Source organism: Babylonia areolata, chromosome 26, assembly GCF_041734735.1.
Source record: "Babylonia areolata isolate BAREFJ2019XMU chromosome 26, ASM4173473v1, whole genome shotgun sequence".
NCBI classification, from domain to species: domain Eukaryota; kingdom Metazoa; phylum Mollusca; class Gastropoda; order Neogastropoda; family Buccinidae; genus Babylonia; species Babylonia areolata.
The window spans coordinates 6,208,018-6,210,517 of record NC_134901.1 but is presented as its reverse complement, the minus strand read 5'-3'; the positions used below and the strand labels follow the sequence as shown (position 1 = coordinate 6,210,517).

The window sequence follows — 2,500 nt, the reverse complement described above, 5'->3', positions numbered from 1 at the left end:
AAACCTGATTGATTGTCTCAGGAAACGAATGATGAGCGCTCAATGACAGCTGTTAGTCGGCTCTACCCAGGTAGGCAGCCTGCTGTTCAAATGACTTAGCGTTTGTAAAGCTAGAGCTTAGAGCTTGGTCTTTGACCGAGGACGGACACTATGTAAGTATCCATGTCATCAACATCATCATCACCATCATCATCATTACCATCGATGTCTCATCATCACCATAGTCACCATTGCCATTATCGTCTTTATCGCCATAACCATCACCACAACCACAATAACCACCACCACCACCACCACCGCTGCCGCCATCACCACATTTAAATGAATAAAGAGAGAGAGAGAGAGAGAGAGAGAGAGAGAGAGAGAAAAGGAAAGGAAGGAAGAAAGAAGGAAAAGAAAAGAAAACAACATAAAAACGGATAATCACCACCATCACCACAACATTTAAATGAAAATATGAAAGTAAGAAAGAGAGAAAAGAAACAGAAAAGTAAACTAAAGAAAAAAGAAAAGAAAGAACAAAACGGATAGTCACCAACTCCACGCGTTCTCCCCTAGCTCCAGAGCGAAAGAAAGAAAGACAGAAAGAAAGAAAGAAAGACAGAAAGAAAGAAAGAAAGACAGACAGAAAGAAGTAAAGACAGAAAGAAAGAAAGAAAGAAAGACAGAAAGAAAGAAAGAAAGAAAGACAGAAAGAAAGAAAGAAAGAAAGACAGAAAGAAAGAAAGAAAGAAAGACAGAAAGAAAGAAAGACAGAAAGAAAGAAAGACAGAAAGACAGAAAGAAAGAAAGAAAGAAAGAAAGAAAGACAGACAGAAAGAAAGAAAGACAGAAAGAACGAACGAAAGAAAGACAGAAAGACAGAAAGACAGAAAGAAAGAAAGAAAGAAAGAAAGAAAGAAAGAAAGACAGACAGAAAGAAAGAAAGAAAGAAAGAAAGACAGAAAGAAAGACAGAAAGAAAGAAAGAAAGACAGAAAGAAAGACAGAAAGACAGAAAACAAAACAAAAGAAAAAATAAAACAAAGAACAAAGCGGATAGTCACCAACTCCACGGTTCTTCCCCAGCCCCTGAGCCAGAGCCACCATCTCTTCCATCTCCCTCAGCTTCCTCTGCAGGTCCTCCACGCACTTCTTCAGGTACTGCAGCTTCGCCTGGGCCTCCTTCAGCTGGGAGCGGAACCACTCCACCTCGCCCTTACAGCCCTCGATCTGGGCCTTGAGGTTCTCGATGTGCTTCTCCAGGTCCTTCTTCAGGTCCTGCAACTGGGCCAGCAGTTTGACTCGCCTCTCGAAGAGCTCGAAGATGATCGCGTTGTTCTCCTTTACCTGGCTGCTCACACACGACCTGGAAAGTATTAAGGGATGTTAAAACACAGTGTGGGAAATGTCAAGAGATATTAACTCTCTCCATACGAAAGGCGAAAGAATCGACGTTAACAGCGTTTCACCCCAATTACCGTCATCAAAATATTGCAATCGGAAGGCTCGGAAGTCTGCAAAGAGGTAAATGTTGACAAAGAAAACCACAATTCTGACGACGGAAGCTAAAGGTTGGGTCATCCAGACACCCACTGGACATCCGAGGGGTCTGTGTAGAGGAGAAGAGAGGACTGACCGTACTGAGTGAGTTAAAACATTGTGTGGAAAACATTAGGGGTATTAAAACACGGTGTGGAAAACATTACGGGATGTTAAAACACGGTGTGGAAAACATTAAGGGGTGTTAAAAAACGGTGTGGAAAGCATTAAGGGATGTTAAAACACGGTGTGGAAAAATTAAGGGATGTTAAAACACGGCGTGGAAAACATTAAGAGGTGTTAAATCACGGTGTGGAAAACATTAAGGATGTTAAGACACGGCATGGAAAACATCAAGGGGTGTTAAAACACGGTGTGGAAAAATTAAGGGATGTTAAAACACGGCGTGGAAAACATTAAGGGGTGTTAAATCACGGTGTGGAAAACATTAAGGATGTTAAGACACGGCATGGAAAACATCAAGGGGTGTTAAAACACGGTGTGGAAAAAATTAAGGGGTGTTAAAACACGGTGTGGAAAGCATTAAGGAGTGTTAAAACACGGTGTGGAAAGCATTAAGGAGTGTTAAAACACGGTGTGGAAAGCATTAAGGGTGTTAAAAAACGGTGTGGAAAGCATTAAGGGATGTTAAAACACGGTGTGGAAAACATTAAGGGGTGTTAAAAAACGGTGTGGAAAGCATTAAGGGATGTTAAAACACGGTGTGGAAAACATTAAGGGATGTTAAAACACGGTGTTGAAAGCATTAAGGGATGTTAAAACACGGTGTGGAAAGCATTAAGGGGTGTTAAAAAACGGTGTGGAAAGCATTAAGGGATGTTAAAACACGGTGTGGAAAGCATTAAGGGATGTTAAAACACGGTGTGGAAAGCATTAAGGGGTGTTAAAAAACGGTGTGGAAAGCATTAAGGGATGTTAAAACACGGTGTGGAAAACATTAAGGGATGTTAAAACACGGT

At 41.3% G+C, this 2,500-nt stretch overlaps 1 protein-coding gene across 1 annotated transcript in view; it reads right to left on the bottom strand.

The window, feature by feature from the left end:
• LOC143300767 (uncharacterized) overlaps positions 1 to 2,500 on the bottom strand; it is an 11,314-nt gene that overhangs the window by 6,569 nt on the left and 2,245 nt on the right. The window contains exon 2 of the mRNA XM_076614690.1: positions 1,046 to 1,347. Coding sequence (XP_076470805.1) covers positions 1,046 to 1,347 — 302 coding nt within the window. The remainder of the gene's footprint in view (positions 1 to 1,045; positions 1,348 to 2,500) is intronic.